Source organism: Thunnus albacares, chromosome 16 (assembly GCF_914725855.1).
Source record: "Thunnus albacares chromosome 16, fThuAlb1.1, whole genome shotgun sequence".
NCBI classification, from domain to species: Eukaryota; Metazoa; Chordata; class Actinopteri; order Scombriformes; family Scombridae; genus Thunnus; species Thunnus albacares.
Genome location: NC_058121.1, coordinates 14,481,349 through 14,495,718, shown reverse-complemented (window position 1 = coordinate 14,495,718; position 14,370 = coordinate 14,481,349). Strand labels below are relative to the sequence as shown.

General features: G+C 39.9%; 1 protein-coding gene across 3 annotated transcripts in view; it reads right to left on the bottom strand.

The window, feature by feature from the left end:
• Positions 1-6,735: 6,735 nt before the first annotated feature.
• Positions 6,736-14,370, bottom strand: part of esrrgb (estrogen-related receptor gamma b) — a 98,897-nt gene continuing 91,262 nt past the window's right edge. For all 3 annotated transcript variants that reach the window (XM_044376913.1, XM_044376914.1, XM_044376912.1), the window contains 2 exons: positions 13,785-14,054; positions 6,736-10,893 (listed from right to left, as the gene is read on the bottom strand). In XM_044376913.1, the coding sequence (XP_044232848.1) occupies positions 10,649-10,893; positions 13,785-14,054 (515 nt within the window). In that variant the 3' untranslated portion in view covers positions 6,736-10,648. The remainder of the gene's footprint in view (positions 10,894-13,784; positions 14,055-14,370) is intronic.

The following is a 14,370-nucleotide window of genomic DNA, read 5'->3' as shown; positions in this document are numbered from 1 at the left end:
AGAACATCAAGCAACAACCCAGTTTGGTTTTTTTTTGACAGGTGCTCTTTACCTCCACACTTGCTGTTCAATTATGGTCATTTCTTGCTGTCGCCTGTTGCTGTCGTTATTTTACAGCTCCATGCTTCAGTCCATTAGCAACACTGCCACCCGAGCAGAGCCGATAAACCATCTGGCCAGGCCCCTGAAACAGATAGTAGCCTCTTAATGGAGTGAAAAAGTAAAAGCAATTAATGTCACATTAGCACATCACTAATAAGGCCTGCCCTCCAGTATGCTGTAGCGAGAATAATCGGTTGGTTCAGACTGAGATGCATCCCAACAACCCTTCACTGTTGGCGCTGAGAGTCCGGAACAAAGCCGTATTAGGAGAAACAAACAAATGAAACAGTTGCAGGTCACCTGATCACAAAGCATACATTTTACAATATTTTTTAAACCTGCATTAACTGTTTTTTTGGCCAAATGGTGGCAGCAGAAAAAAAGTGTAAACACAACACTGACATATTATCACCTTTTAAGTTGATGTTGGCTAACAGTTGCCTATTTAAACATCTGGAATTTACGAAGCAACTTTATCATTCATTTGGAGTCGTGTTTCTGTCCACCTGGTGAATGTAAGTCGAATATTCACTCTCTTTTAGCTCTGTTTTGATCTCCTCCAACTCCTGAGAAAAAAATTCTGGCTCTTTAGCTGTTAAATGCTCCAGTTAGCTAGTGGCTACTTTGTCTGCCATTTGATGCTAGCAGGTAGTGTAAAGTGGGTTTATCAGAGCAAGATCATCAGTTAAAAGACATTGAAACTTTAACATTAACCATTGTTAATATAAAAATATTGATTATAGCCACTTTAAAATAGATAAAGTGAAACACAATTATGAAATCTTGAATTACAGCAGCATATTGCTGCAAAATTTCTTTTGTATAAAACAAGGACAGATGTAGTTTTATTTTTGTTTTTTGTCTCTGTGCTGGCAGTACACAGCCACTAATCTGTACTGAAAACCTGAAATCTCAAGATCCAAGCACTCATCTTTTCTGCTCAGCACCAACAGCAGAAATATTGTTACGAAATTTACAATATATGTCGCCTGGCTCTCTGAAACAAACATGGTGTCCACAGCAGCTGCGCATGAGTCTTCTGGCCTCCCTGAATACCCGACATTGCTGTCATGACCTCCCTCACTTTCAGCTCGTGTCTTTGAGCTGTAATTCAAACTTCACACGACAGCAGCCCCCCGTCTCGAGAGCTTTTCCAAAACAATACATGTCCTCTCTGGCTTGAATGAGACTGGGGGGTTTCAAGATCTGGCTTAATTGTTGTCTTTTCCAGTGTTTAATTATAAAAACACCAAAGCGCTGTCATCGCTGCTGTCTAATTCCATAATGTTCCGCTAATTATGTTGTGTTAATAGAGGTTTTTCTGTTGCGGCGTCACACTCATTAACTTGGCAGTGACACTGCCCTTAATTGGATAAGAGGCCATTAAGTCACTTTTCTTTGATTAGAATTATTGCTTCCTTATAAACATCAACCCTGACACTAACTGGTTCAAAGCACATGAAACGCTGTAGCTTTACTAACTGCTTTATGCTGCCATTTGTGTTGGTTATACCTTTTTGAAAGACATTAGTGAGATGCGAGAAGTCCACATTAGGAAATATATCATAAATCTGCAAATACTAACATGAAGAAGTATCTGCACACAATGACTCCTTCCACATCAGGGGAGATGTGTGACTTCTGCTGTGTACTCTTGTTGCAGATTCAACACAGCTGTATAGGTTTAATAAGGATCAGTCTGAAAAGGAGAAGCTCCACAAACCTCCAAAAAATGTCAGACACTGCAGTATCACCACTCAGTAAATGGGCTTCTTTCTCCAGCTTCTCCCTTTGTCTTTTTTTGTTGTGATCCTCCTGGGTCCAGTGCACAGCGCGGTGCCGGGAACTGATATGCAATTATTTAAAGCAGCTTGTAAAACACAAGCTCGCGGGTCAACTAACGGAGCAAACTGATGTCTACTTCTCTTTCTGCAGTTCTTTTTTTTTTGCACCATTTGATTGAAATTCACCACAGTTCATTTATGTAGAACTCAAGTTATTCCATTTTTAAGGCTCAAAACCCACCACAGTTGACCATTTTTGTATAGCACTGACTACGACAATGTTTAAACGTCTCAAAGTTAATATCAAGCAATTTAACATAAGGCCCAATATAGACAGAAAACAGACTGACACCAGCACCACTTTCCAATCCCCAGCAACCCTGTTCCCACACCCACACATGCCCTCAATTACCCTATGAGCACCACATGTGCAACATCATTAATAAGATCCACTAATAATGGTGGCGAGCTCCATTGGCCGTGAGTGAGATTTGACTAATTACTGTAATTGTATTGGAGTCATGCTCATTAAATATGAAAATTGTGTTCTGTGAAATGAATGGGTTTTCATGATCAGCCTTGTATGGACAGGCAAGAAATAAATTAGAGAACAGTTTCTTGTTGTGCAATTAACTACAGCACACACAGCTACCTGCCACACCCCCCAGTCTGGTAATATAATGTGTATGTGTATGTGTGTGTGTGAGTGCATATGGCGTGTGGGTGATTTTTTGTGGATGTTTGCCAATTTGCTATTACTTGTTGCTTATGCATCTCCTTACACATATCGTATGCATGACCTGCTTGCCCATGAAATGTGGAAATGTTAATATTGCACAGAGCATAAAATTGCAATTGTAATGTGTTTTTCTTTATATTTTTTTTATAAAGAAGTTTCTCAGCTACATTTAATTCATTTTTTCACTTGATTTGATATAACTAGTAGCTTATATCAAGTGTTTTTTTTCCCTTTTCTAGTATGGTTATGAATAAAAGTCAGATATTTTCAACATTTACATAGACTAAAATCCGTCTAATGCAATATTTAATTATTTTTCAACCACTTATGGCAACCTTGAAATGTTGAACTTGTTTTTTTAAATGGCTTTGCAAACACATTGTGTAATCATTGTCATAGTTGAAAAAAAGCAAACCCGTTTGCAAACATGTACTGATATTTCACACACCTAAAAATATATACTATATGACAGTTAGTGGTGAACAACTTTGAATCCAAACCCCCTAAAACAACAGGACGTGCTCATGACTCTTTACTGTAACTTTTGTTCATTCTTCTTTCTATCATCTCCTGGGATTTAAGCAGCTGTCAGGACTCCAGAGCTTAGATGACAACGTCTGGGAGTGGCTACGTCCCCGAGGAACAGAGCATCTTTTTTTTTTTTTTTCCTCTCCTCGTTTCTGCATGCTCAAGTTGTTTGAGAAATCTTGCAATGCAAATGTAGCACTTACCTTTAACGCCCGGTAACAAAAACTGTGTCACAGTCAGAGGCTTCTGCGAAAGCCCTGATTTTGTCTGAGGAGATATAGAGGTGAGGAGAGGCAGGTAAACAAAGCATAATGTGGAGGTCAAATGCTAATGAGTGCTCCATTTGTTACGTCTGGCTCCCTCCAAAGGCAAAGTAACAACGTCAGAGGCACCCAGACATAATAAATCATCCAAATATATAATAAACTTTAAGATTCAGAGAAGACTTCGTGGTATTCATTGTGCTGCCTGGAATGAATTTACAGCCAAGTCCTGATTTCTTTCATGTGGCCTTATTTAAATTGTCCCATTTAAAGCTGCCTGCTTGAGACAGAAAGATGCTTGCAAGTCCATTTCCAGGCCTAACGCTCTATCATATAATTTCCATCTGCTCACTGGTTAATAGGGTAAGACCAGAGAGAACCCCACTATGAACTGTAATGCAACTTGCTTTACTTGGGATACAGACCATAATGCTGCGAGACTTGAACAGATGCAATGCCATGCGGGGTTTGCAGCTGTTGCGAGGCCTTAGAAAACCCACAGCTGTCCCCTCTCTGTCTGAGTCCCCAAGTAAAAGGAGACTGAAAGACGGACGTGACTGATGAGGTGATGAAATACTAAAAGAGGCTGTTGGATGAAGAATATCACAGGTAGGCTAAGTGCTCCATTTTAATGCTTATCTGATCGTTTGTTTCTTTCTTCCCTCCCCTCGCTCCCTGCGCTCTCTGTACACCAGTCACTGTGGCGACCTATAGATGGCGCTCGATTCATTTTGAAAAACACCAGCCTTTTCTTACAGGGCTGTCCATCACAAAGTGCCACAGACTGCACAGTGGGGATGAGCTGCTAGGAAAGGCACCCTTACCTGTCCTTGAGCCAGGCGAGAGAGGGAAAAAAAAGAGTAGATTCAGCATGTATGTATGCAGTAGCCGTGAGCCATAAATCATGACCTTCTTCAATTTACACAGGGAGCATATTGATGGTTTCCTATCTCCTTCACTCACTTTCACCTAGTTACATTGTCTAAGACAACACCACTCTGGGTAACCATGACTGACACTTTACAGCCTATTCTCAGTGGACTCTCACCTCAGCTGCTGAATAATCCTCACTGAAGGTAGAGGAAGCAGTGTACGATAGTGGAGCTAAACCCAGTGGTGACAGTACAAGGTTGCACTAACAGTGTGATCATAGATTTTCTGAAAGAGGTAGGCAACAAGGTTGCCTGATTAACAGACCGCAGTGTGACAGTGTCAATGCCCCTTCTTAAGTACAGACAGGCCTGACAACTGGTGACAATTTAAGGAGGATAAAAAAATGGTTTACACGATGGAAAGTCACTCTGAGGACAGTGGGCCATGCCCTAATTCTCTTTTACATGACTGAAAACAGAGAGAAAAATAAAAAGAGCGGCAATCATGAGGGAAGTTCATTAGATAGATTGTGTTTTCCTCAGTTTTTAAGTTTCATTGACTTTTTTTAATAGCATCAGTTATTTCTCAGCAGTCCTTAAGTGCACCTATTCATTGACTACTGATATATGGGTAATAATACTGTGCAGAACAATCCACAACTTAATACACAGTTGTTATTTCCAGCAATAATATGGAGTGGCGGGCGTAGCCGTGCCAAGAGAATAAATAAAAAATGAAAACGTGACAAGCCCATTTATTTGTTTAATTCAATCTTCTGTTGAGAGATCTTTTCGCCGGACATCATAGTTGATTTTGTTTAGGGGAATGGTTTGTGGCAGGCTGATTAAACATAGACTTACTCCCCAACCCCCATATTGGCTGAAGTTGAAAGCCCAGTAAATTAAATGACTTCCACAGGATTGCACCACAAAGGAAGGGAGTGTGTCAGATGTGCATTCAGCCACTAGCGTAGCCAACGCAAGGTCAAACGGGACATTGTGTAGACGGCTAACCAACTGACAGTTGGGGCAGGAGGATGCCGTTACACCCCAAGGCACCGTCTTGCAAAAACATACAAGTGCACATACAGAAGCTCACATACATGATTGGTCATGCTTAGCGCTGTCTGACTGTACATTTCTTATCCGTGGTGTGAGATCAGGACCAGTCTGTTTCTGCTCAAAGACCACACGACTCACTCGATTATTGATGCTTCTAATGACAGCATAAAATTAATATTCACTATCATTTTGTTTATATCCATTGAATGACAACCTGACTGTTCACCGAGACTTGTTGATGATATAAAATAGCGAAAGTACATTATGGCAGATAATAAATAAAATTACAGTATATTACATACAGGTGGACAAAACAACAGCCTGTCTTGCTTTTTGTCAAAGGGAAGGACAAGAGTATTGCCTGTTTATGAAACCCTTTACAATAAATATAATTTTTAGAAAGTTACAAGTCACAATGACTTAAAATCTAACATGAAAAGTGAATGAGTGGAGGTGAGTGTGTCTTGCTGTAAATTCTATTTCACTTTAGTTTCACATTATCTTTTGTAGATAATGGTAAAACTGTGCCTTTTTTCACTATGTTAAGGGTGAAATCCTCTCTCTCTCTCTCTCTCTCTCTCTCTCTCTCTCTCTCTCTACATATGAATTATATTACATTGTATAGCAAAATATCAATATCAACATTGTATGGTGAAAACCTCTTCTTTCCAAAATTATCAACTTACTGAAAACTAAGAACAACAGTATTTTATAGCTTCACATATTAAAGATTTATCAAACTAGTGCATACACATCCTGAAAACCTTTGTAGGTGCAGCACAGAGTAACAGTGTGCACAAAAAAAAGCTATAAGAAAAAACATGCACATTGTTATCTTGTTCCTAATTCTTCTTTCAATGTACATGGACATAGAAATTATTGTAACCACTAATGATCTTCCTCAGATCTGACGGTTAGAGTTGACGAAGGCCATTGTGGTTGAAAGTTTATGTCTATGTGGAATAGAAGAAGATTTATGAACAATATAGCAGTGTTTTTCTTGTTTCGTTTTTTTAAATATATCCATAGAAGACCTTATAACATGACAACTCTTTGCAACAAAATGAAGTTTACGTTGTCAGTAAATATGATCTGAACTTTATCATACTGAGTTAAGTTTTTTATCGATTGTTTTCTTCCTATATTTGTTGAATTGGACATATTTTTCAATAAAAAATCCATTGCAGTGATTACATAAACCATGTGATTTTATTGTCACTGTACATTCAGTGCACTGTTAGATCTGACTCACTCCAAAAAAAAAAAAAAAAAGCATATATTTACACATGGGTACAGTAGGCATGAACACAACAAACAAAACACAAGAAAATGCCACACAATACTGTCCAGTGAAACCCAGCTGTGGTTGGCTTTTTGCTTCTCAGTTCCAACATTTTTTCACATTTTTCCCTTTGTCTCCCCAGGACTCTGAACGTGTGTGCATAGTTACCCTGTCCTTTTTCCCGAGCATAAGGTAAGTTTATAATTAAAATGAACCAAAGCTGCCTTTTAACTTGATTCATATATCGCAATTGCTAACATATTGCTTTTGAGGGGAGTAAACCTCTTGGGTAATCACATGTCTATAGTACATACACCTAGCAGGGTCCTTTATACACCGCGGACTAGGACGGCCAGGGTGGTTCCTCCATGTTTTATGTAAATCTTGTCATCTCAGAGTGCACGGAGATAAGATAAGTCCGCAAATGGAACAACGAATAAGCAGCTTTCTCCTCCGAGGAATGTGTTCCCCAATTGCAGTAGGTTCATCTACATTTTTTTTAATACCCAGTCAGTGATGTCACTTTATTTCTGTGCCACTGATTCCCTGGAGGAACCCATGGCCCGCTTCCAAACCCAGTGTAATTTTCAAAATATGAATTGAGGTATAGGGTCTAGAGTACTTTGCTTGCTGTACGTCCTGCTGTGCCGATAACCAAAATCGATGATCACACAGAGTGTGTGTGTTTCAGCAATGAGAGACACACAAAAGAAAATAAGAGAATATCCAACGTTAAACCAAATATAACTTATTCTCACATTGACTTAATACAATGATTTACATTATACAGGTAATCAGGTGGGCTCTAAATCTGTGATGAAGTTGTTAATACATCATGAGAAATTCATTAAAGCGGGGAAATGAAACAAATAATCATAGTTACATCAATGCACAGCAGCTAAAGTATAGTATAGTGAAATATGCACAATACATTTGCACTGTACAGTATGTCCACGTTGTAAACAAAGCACAACTAAATGTGGGTCTGATTCTCCACAACACAAGGAACATAGGTGGCCATATTTGCCTTGCATAGCCCAGTGATCGTTCTGTTATGAAACTATTACAGACGCCCATGAAATCGCCTTTGTAAAGGTTTAGACAAACCCTCCCCACTGTCAACCGAAATAAAATGTCTCTTGTCCCCAAGGTAGAGCCAAAGCAGAAATTTAATTGCTCCATTTCTATTGAGAATTTCGGCTTAGGAGACAATTAGGATTAATTGGATGCAGTAGAACCGTTTTAGAACTCTGAAAATAAATTAAGCATTTTTCCCTTTTTATTTTCTTATATTAATTTGAGAGAAGGGAAAGTTGGGAAACAATTATCTGCTAACAGTCTTCAAAGTGCAACGAACGAACTCTGATGAGAGGAGGGAGGGTCGGTTTGGATGTTTTGGTCAAGTTTTTGTTTTCACTGACGCTTCACACAACCAGCACAACATGAAATGAGTTAGCTTATTGACGCGGTCTCCTTCAAATGTTTCAACACAGTCTCCAGTATTAAAAAAACATCACATTTTTTATGGTAGTTTCATCTAATAGTTGGACTACAGGGTGCAACTTCACACAGTGCCTCATATTGACAAAGAGACTGATGTGTAATCAATGCATAAATTGACTGAATAAAAAGATAAAAGATTTTCATCTTGGGTTTTGAGTATACGCACAGCTGGACACTCAGCAGAGTGAAGGTCTAACCATCATTAAAATACAACCATATTCATGTGAAAACAGCAGTCAAGTTCAGTGTTGCTGTTTTACGAGTATTACTTGCTCTGTGTTTCATTTTAAAGTATTTGAGGACACTATGCTTTGGTTTGCTACTGTACAAAGGTGATACATCCCTAATTTCAACTGAGGATGGATTAGCTGGTTACACGTTTGGGGAATTGCATCATGGGAACTGTATTCTCTACTGTATTTGGGTTATAATTATCTATTCATTACATTACAGTGAATCAATAGCGTCTGCTCCTGTGGGGATCATCTCAAGTGCAGAAACTGGCCTGCGTCTGTAGTTACTGGTCGCTTGGCTTTATGTTTTCTTTCTAGTTACCTGTTTGGGCAGAAGCTAATGGCACTTGACACTTCAAAGACTGTGTTAAAGTGTTTTATAAGGGTCAATATCTGTCTCACTATAATCCTAAGAGCAGCTGATTAATCTATTATTGTATTATTTTGATCTTATGATAACATGTTCCATCTAACCTGCTCAGGTTATCAGGACAGAAATACTGCTGATAACTGTATCACATTATTTTGATTGCTATCTTTGAATAATTTGACAACTGGCTTACAATTGATAGAAATTACTAAAACATCTGGAATATACAGATTTATTAAATTAGTTTGTGCACCTCAGTGTGTCAGAGTGTCAGCGTTTGTAGAAATGCACATTCAGTGCCAGTCTGAATGATTAGCACCTTCATTAAAGACGAGCTATAAAACAGTTATATATACAGAACATTAGTGAGGTCTGATATATTCTGTCATTATTGTTTGTTGAGTTTCAATTCAGAGTGTAATTCAAGTTATTCTCAGGAACACAAGTGTCATTATATTGACTAATATCCACGTGAACTGTTGCTAATGGTTTAATAAAAAGGAAATTATAAGAAGAAAATTCATTATATTGTTTCACACGCACTTAAATCTCTGGTGATCTGTTGGAACGCATCCGGCAGCTCACACTGAGAACAAAATACAGGCTCCTAAAATTGTTTGAAGTTCAGATGTGTGAGGCTAGCATAAAGACTTTGGTATCAACCTGGCTGGAAGTGGAAAACAAACTAATGTTCTTAGCTGCGCAACTAACCAATATAGTGACACTTGTTGTTTGAGAATACAACCTATATAAAGTTGGGCTGAATACAACAATAACAGCCACACTTGTACGATATAATGCAATCTGATACAACATCTACAGACTCAGAATCAGCACCTATCTGACACAAACTGTACATTATAAGCTTCACAAAGGTAGTATTTATTGCAGGGCTATCAGGTTGCATTAAAGGGCATATTTGGATTGCATTATATTGTATAGACAAATCTGTTATTGTGTCCACTACCTGGATCTATAGAAAATAAATACATTTGTTGTCAAGCCGTACAATCTAGTTTTTAAAAATAGCACAGAATTTAGCTTATCACTATTGTGTGTATGTTTCACAGTACGTTTAGTTGCCAATATTTCAGAACATAGAGAGAAGTGTGGAGTGAGGGGGTGGGGGGTTAGTCTCTATAAGCAAAAACCACTGACTGAGACTCACTAGTACAATACCCATTATTGCCACATTATTCATAGATGCTTAGTGCAAACTCTTTGATCACTAGCCAACCACCGTCCTTCTGTAAGCACCAAGTTGACTATAACCACCGAGTCGATGACGCTACCACGAGGTAAATATATCACGAGGAAATCGAGAATCTTACATACCCACAGTGGGTACCGCTTTCTTTGATGACGAATATAAGAATATGTCTAACAATTTTCCCCCCGCCCAGTGCAATTTCACACAATATACAGTACACATATTATATGTAGACCAGTTAGAGACTATTGCTTTAACAACTGAGATTAGAAAATATGAAAGAAAAAAACAAAATCACATATGAGGCTACGTAGCCGTACAGTTCTTTAGGACATTTATATTAACACACTTCCATTTTGAGATGAAAATAAGATAAGTAACAAATTCACAGAAGCTTCAGGTGATATAGAGCATTGGGTCTCTGGTTATAACAAGACCTTGGTTGCCTGATTTCTGTACACAACATCTTTATATACATCATCATGATCCCACACCAATCAGGTTGATATTCACCCTTTTAAAACATTTCAAGTCCTTCTTTCTTTTTGTTTATTACCGTTTAAAGGTGTTAAAATGACTCAGTAGTCCCAGCTTCATCCTCTCACTGTCAGTTGGCACACCACCTTATTTTTTTTTTAATGGGCTGTCCCTCGCCTCGCATTGGGTGATGCAGCTGTCTGTCAAACATCTGGCCCGGGTGTCAAGCCTTGGCCTCCAGCATCTCAAGGAATAGTTTGTGCATGGGGACTTTGCCCTGCATTTTGATGCTGTAGAAGTGCTGAACAGCCTTGGTGGCGGTCTGACGGAGCAGAGGCAGGGTCATTAACAGCTTGCCTGCCCGTCGAGGGTCCTCCGGATGCTGGGAGCCCTCAAAGTCCTGCAGAGCCTCGTGGAGAGAATCCTGGAGCCTTTGTACCGCCTCGATATTTTCTATGTGCATGGAGTCTGGAGCGAGAAGGGTAGTGGGGGAAAGATGGAGGGAAAAGAGGAAAAGAAGACGTTTTAAGGTTACACATTAAACATTTCTTTAGGTGTCGTTGACTGCTGTGCAACTTAAAAACAACATTTTCTGTACAAACATCTACAGCTGCAACAACTTGGCGCAGCAGCATTATCTGCTGGCTTTGAATTCTGCACCCTGTCTTTGCAAACATGCAATTTTGGAGAGAGGTTTTCTCTTGTTAGTAGTTAATGACGCTCCTTAAATAAATGCCTGTGCATGGCCAGGACTCTAGGGAGAGAGAGGAAAAGGGAGAGATACTGTAGGTCTGTATAAATATACGGTGGGACAGGAAAAAGATTCATTTCTTTTGGTATCATGGACCACATACATCCCCCCTGCTAATGAATTCAGATGGCTGCATTACTAGGATATCGTTCAGCTGAATGATGGCAGCAGATGGCCTTCATTTCCATAAGAAAGAGCAGTTGGCCCCCTTATGTATAAGCTCTAAAATAAAACCAGTTGAGACTTATTAAAAACTGCTCTCTATGTATAAGTCTACAAGTTAGAAAAAACACAGGCTTGTCCTCCAAAGGACAAGCTGACAGCAAGTGTTTTAATGGACAAGCGGTGGTTTGCTTTCAGCCAATTTCACCGCACAGACTTGCAGTGAGGTGAACAATCAGCACTGATTGTCAGGTCTAACATGTGTACGCTTCATATCCATAATTCATTAACTTATAGATAAAACTGTGCACAGCAAAACGTGAATTCAGTTCAGTATTATAATTGAACTGAAAGACTTGTTAGCTTAGTATATCTAACAGAATAAGACAGACTCGTCTCCTCCTAAACACACTGTATTACTAAAGCTAAACCAAACGGTGGCTGCTGATTGAAGTGTGTGAGTGAATTAGATCAGCTCCGCTATGTGTCATGAAAGTTGTGGAGTGAAGTAAGACTGTGTATGAACATGTAAATGAGGCAGAAAAAAGGAACGTACAAGGCTAATTATGTTCCTAACTGACTGATTAAGTCTCTTTTACCAGTCGCCTTCTGTGTAAATTGCGTTTCTATCTTGGGAAATTAACTAGGCTATGTGGACCGCACATGTGTTCCAGCACTCTTCATTTGAAACCTTCATGTTAATACTGATCTGATCCTCGTTTGGCTGCAGTGCGAGTGTGTGTGTGTGTGTGTGTGTGTGTGTGTGTGTGTGTGTATGTGTGTGTGTGAAATGGAGAGAGAGAGAGAGAGAGAGACAGGGAGCGGAGGGGAGAGAGAAAGAGAGAATGTTTTCAAATGTGTGTCAGTGTGTGTAAATGCACGGGGAGAGTGTTGTCAAATGTGTGTGTGTGTGTGTGTGTGTGTGTTCAAGGAGGTTAGGGGCGGAATGCAAAACTAACTTTGAAGAAACAATTTCCATGTAATCTGTCAGCAGCCTGGCGTCAATCCCGTCGATACTCCGCTAATTACAAAATCAATGGCCATGAATTTCCACAGCTGTCACACCCACAGGACCCCTGGAGCCGAAGCTTTCCGAGACTGTGTTCAAACGAGCCGAAGCTGCCCTCTCGCCCTCCCTGAGCCTCCCTCTCAACCCCTGCCTTCCTCTCTCACACTTCTCCCTTACCTTAACATTCCTGTCTTTCCATCAACCCCCCTGCCTGCCTCCCCCTCCAGCCCTCCCTTGCCATTTATCCTCCCCTCTCTCCTCCTGCAGATTCCCACTCTCCCATGGAGAGTTTGTCATCAGAAGACCAAAGCTCTGGGCTCAGCATTTTTCATTTTTCAGTCAGGCAGGAGAAAAGACTCCTAACAGGCATTGATTAGTGGGGGACAGGCCCAGCCTCATGAAAAGCAAACTGTCGATACGGGCACAGCATTTTCACATTGGAACAAACGAGGCCCGTCGCTCCCCAACGCTCATTCCACTCCACTTAACACATTTTATTGACAGCCCCTGTTTTCCTAATGAAATGCTAAATATATCTCCTTCGGTTGTGGCACGCTGGCAGCTACTGTTATGGAGATGGAGAAAATGAGAGCGCAATGTGACAGACACTCACACACACACACACACACACACAGACACACACATACACACACACACACACACACACACACACACGTATGTGCACACAAATTAAAAAATAAATGCACACACACTCTCACACATACATACATAGGGGGTGTTATAGGGGGTGTTTAAATTAAACAACCATGCCCCTGACCTTTTTGTCCCCTCTTATCAGGTATCCTTCATTGTGGAAGTGATCGGCCCGCGAGATAATCACTTGACATTTTTTGTTTTATTTCTTTGTTTGCTTTAATTAAATGCCAACTATCTAGATTTATTTGAGATTTAACATAGAGATGTACCTTCATGTCAAGCTCACAGCACCTCACAGCCCACAGAATATTTGGCAAAACACAAGTTATTGATGATACCTTTAAATAAAACATTTTTTTGGAGTGTGCCTTGACCAAAAGTAATTTAAAATGTACGCTCTTTTTTATACTCTCAGCTCTGAAATATTTTTTATTGCATTGTATGCCCCCTGACACCCAGTTTCCTTTTATTTCCACTTTAAGTAGATTTATGGTTGAAAAAATGGTTACTTAACATTGTCTGACATTAACATATATCTACTATTTTTTATCATTTTGCTCCAACTCTTCATTGATGCAATATGTTCTTTACATTGGGTGACTTCCATGTCTAGTAAGTCCCCAAACATTTCCCATAACATTCAGCCTGAAATATTTGATATATTGTGAAACTTTAAAATCTCTACTAGTATTTCAAAGTGAAGTTCTTGGCTTTCAACGATATTTGGCCCCAAAACATGAGTGATGACTGTCCTGCCACAGTTGAAGAAGTTAACCTTACCTGAATTGGCGAGAGCAATGGCTTTAAGCGTGACAAACTCCTCCTTATCAATGCGCAGCTTCTTGTAGCGTCGAACAAGTGGCAGGATGGCAACATGCAGGTCCAGCAGGCCTGAGATCCTCGCCTGCTCCTCGTCCACCACGTAGTCCTCTGCGTAGACGATCTCGTCCTCGCAGGACAGCGAGCGAAACACAATGCTCAGCACCAGGATCTCCATCCAGGCACTCTGCAGTAGACTCATCTGGTCCGCCAGTGAGAGAGTGGAAAAACCTGCCGGATAAAAAATAAAATGTAGGTTTTCAAGGAACTCAGTACAACCACGTGACAAAACAGGAGATCAATACATTAACGAGCCTTTACTTGAAGAGTTTACCAACTTTTATGTAAACAGTGTCACGGCTCTTGTCAATCAGATGTAATTGTCTTTCTAACATTCACTGCACTGTAATTGGCCCTCTCAAGTCCTCTATATGTTTTATGGCCTGTGTATACTATACTGCACAATCCCTGGACCAATCCAACTTGGAATGGAGGCTGATGAATGAATGTGGTGGCTTTTAAAATGTATGCATGGTTGTATGAAAGT